The sequence below is a fragment of the Lottia gigantea genome, assembly GCF_000327385.1.
Source record: "Lottia gigantea unplaced genomic scaffold LOTGIsca_125, whole genome shotgun sequence".
Taxonomy (NCBI): domain Eukaryota; kingdom Metazoa; phylum Mollusca; class Gastropoda; family Lottiidae; genus Lottia; species Lottia gigantea.
The window spans coordinates 451,005-454,680 of NW_008707332.1; the positions used below are offsets into that span (position 1 = coordinate 451,005).

At 30.9% G+C, this 3,676-nt stretch overlaps 1 protein-coding gene across 1 annotated transcript; it reads left to right on the top strand.

Moving 5' to 3' along the window:
* Positions 1-816: 816 nt before the first annotated feature.
* Positions 817-1,305, top strand: LOTGIDRAFT_172028 (hypothetical protein; the record flags this gene model as incomplete). Its single annotated transcript, XM_009048608.1, has 1 exon — positions 817-1,305. The coding sequence occupies one exon, from the start codon at positions 817-819 to the stop codon at positions 1,303-1,305; it is 489 nt and encodes a 162-aa protein (XP_009046856.1).
* Positions 1,306-3,676: the final 2,371 nt, after the last annotated feature.

The following is a 3,676-nucleotide window of genomic DNA, read 5'->3' on the forward strand; positions in this document are numbered from 1 at the left end:
AGGCTCAAATTTCGACGATGAGATGTGAAGACTATTATTGATTAGCTTAGCTAAAAGTACGATTGGTAAAAACATGGGGCATCTTTCCCTTTAAGCTACCCTATTTATTTTGTTTGATTTTTTAAAGCTAAAGTATCCGATGTTCTGTTAATTAGTTTGATAAATATAGATTGATTATCTATCACATTAGTCCCAGACATTTCATAGTAAAAATATCATAGCCAGATTTTTATGATATTTGATGAGCAGGATTTAATAATATTCAGTCTACCATTCTTAAAAATCAATAATCCATGGATTTTTTACTCGCCAAATAAATTCAGTCCCTTGTCAACTCTTAATCCTTTATTCATATTTTGTTTTAAAACTTGGAAATTTTCTCGAAATCCTCAGTGCAGAGTATTGTGAGAAAATATAGTCAGAGACACATTGAATTTGAAGTTATGTGAATTTAGACAAGAATCAGGATCAGATAAACTAAACTAAGAGACGAGTTGCACTCAGATAAACGGATAGAAGAGTTGAAATCGGATGAACTGAGATCAGATCTGAAAACAGAAGAAGAATATTGGAATCAGATGAGCTGAGAGAAGAGTTGAAATCAGATGAACTGAGTGAAGACTTTAACTGAGATGAACTGAGAGAAGATTTAAAATGAGATGAACTAATAGAAGAATTGAAATCAGATGAACCGAGAGAAGACATGCACTCAGATGAACTGAGAAAAGCCTTGAAATCAGTTGAACTGAGAGAAGACTTGAAATCAGATGAACTGAGAGAAGATTTGAAATCAAATTTACTGAGAGAAGAGTTAAAATGTGGAATGCAGATGAACTGAAACAAGATAAACTGAGTCAAGGTAAACAGAAACAAGATAAACTGGGTCAAGGTAAACAGAAACAAGATAAACTGGGTCAAGATAAACAGAAACAAGATAAACTGGGTCAAGATAAACAGAAACAAGATAAACTGAGTCAAGGTAAACAGAAACAAGATAAACTGGGTCAAGATAAACAGAAACAAGATAAACAGAAACAAGATAAACTGGGTCAAGATAAACAGAAACAAGATAAACTGGGTCAAGATAAACAGAAACAAGATAAACTGGGTCAAGGTAAACAGAAACAAGATAAACTGAGTCAAGATAAACAGAAACAAGATAAACTGGGTCAAGATAAACAGAAACAAGATAAACTGGGTCAAGATAAACAGAAACAAGATAAACTGAGTCAAGATAAACAGAAACAAGATAAACTGAGTCAAGGTAAACAGAAACAAGATAAACTGAGACAAGTGAGGCATTAATATTGAGTGTCACTTACACAAATCTTGAAAATTGCAAATAATATGAGAGACAGAGACAAAAGTTAAGTTTCAAGAGGATGACAGCGGAACAGTTTTAATTTGTATATCATAAAAAAAATAAACCCATATTTAAAACAATACACAAACTTCTATTGAAAGAAAATCAATTTAATCTAAGGTCAATCTCACGACAACAGAACATAGAATGTTTCACTTGATGTAGAAAAGATTTAATCAAACATCATGTATTTTTAATTAGGGTAAATTGAAAGATAGAGGATGCGTCTACACACGAGATACTATAGAAATATTGATAGTTCCTAACTAATTGACTTAAACAATTTTCACTATCTTCATTTCCTGCTCTTTTATAATCTCTGGATGGTATAAATCAAGATTAAATATTCTTTAAGATAACTTCTGAAGAGATCACTTTACTTATTCTGCTGTTTTACACCACTTCTTTTTTGCAAACGTAGAAATAAGAGGTCTAGTTATTACTTCACATGTCTACAAGCATGGCGCAAAAGAGCCCAAAAGTTTGCTCGGATGTTAAAAAGCTGAAGACATAAGACAATGCAATCCTATTGTTAATTCCATTTGACTGATTTACTGGAAAATAGCTGCATTGTTTCAACTTTTTAAATTGTGTTCTAGTCTACGAACAATCTATTTTTCTTGTATAAAAACGATGCAGTTCCAAGAATGATCTTGTTTTTATTTCATGAGATGACATGATTTAATGGTTCACAGGTTTTACATGTACATCTATATGTCTCTTTTCAGTTCACATTAAATCTTATTGAAACGGAATCAGTAGAAACAATGCGACTGTTTATTGAATCAATGATAAAAATACTCGAGCCATTCTGTCCTATCTTTATCTTCGTATACATGGAAAGCTTTTACTTTCAACTAGATAAATTAATAATGCACAAGTCTAACAACAATAAAAATGGATTTGGGAAGATTTTTGACAATTGTCAATTTCATGTTTGAATGATCAATTTCTTTCTAGTGTTAAGAGCATGAATATTAAATGAAGAATTGATAGAGAAGTATAATTTAGTTGTATATCTTATATAATGTCCTATCACACGACATCGTGATCTAGAGAAAACCATATGTCAATTGAAAGCTATAATTAAGAAATACTGTTATTCTTAATCAATGGTTAGCGTGTGATGCAACTACATTTGCACCACATAATGCTTGGATGGTCTTTAATGGTTGTTTTTCCAATTTTATTGCCGTGTATCATGCTTTTACAGTGAACACGTAGAACATTAGTAGCTGAACTGTCTGTTTTAACATTCATATATTATTTATTGAAATATCAGTGTTTATATTATCAATATTTTTATTCTCCCACTGTGTTGTTTTTTTTATTGTACAGTGTCATTACCTTTATTGAATCTCTTCAACGATGTGTCAATCTTAATTTACTACTACTGTATTTTTTTATTCGTGACTTGGACAAATAATTAAACCAAGGAATACGCTCCGTCAAGGATCAGAACCATATCCTATAGTTTCTCTCTTCTGTTATTTATTATCTCTGTTTATCTGATTTGAACTATTGTCTCAGTTCATCTGATTTCAATTCCTCACTCAGCTAATCTTATTTCAATTCTCTTTAGTTAATTTGATATTTACTTCTCTCAGTTCATCTGATTTCAATTCTTCTTTCAGTTCATCTGATTTCACAGTTCATCTGATTTCAATTCTTCTCTCAGTTCATCTGATTTCAATTCTTCTCCCAGTTCATATGATGTCAACTCCCCTCTTTCGATTGATCTGATTTTAATTCTTTTCTCAGTTCATCTGATTTCAATTCTTCTCTCGGTTCGTCTGATTTAATCATTATCTCAGATTATCTGATTTCAACTCTTCTCTCAGTTCAACTCTTAGTCCATCTGATTTAATTATAATCTCAGTTTATCTGCTTTCAACTTTTCCTCAGTTCATCTGATTATAATTTTTTTCCCAGTTAACTGATATAAATTCTTCTCTCAGTTCATATGTGTTACAACTTTTCCCAGTTCATCTGATTTAAATATTTCTCTCAGTTCATCTGATATCAACTTTTCTTTTATGTTATCTGATTTCAACTTATCCCTCAGTTCACCTGATTTCAAATATTTTATCAATCCGTCTGACTTATATTTTTGCTCAGTTTTATCCTATTTCAAATATTTTTCTGATTTTCTGATTTCAGCAGCCTTTATCTGAATTCAACTAGGCTCATATCTGTGTTTGAATTGTTAGAAAGTAAAAATACTTACACAATTATTGTAGATTTTATTTTCATTTAGAACATTATAGGCTTACTAGTTGATTGTTATTTGACGTATTATACCAAGTGCATTTA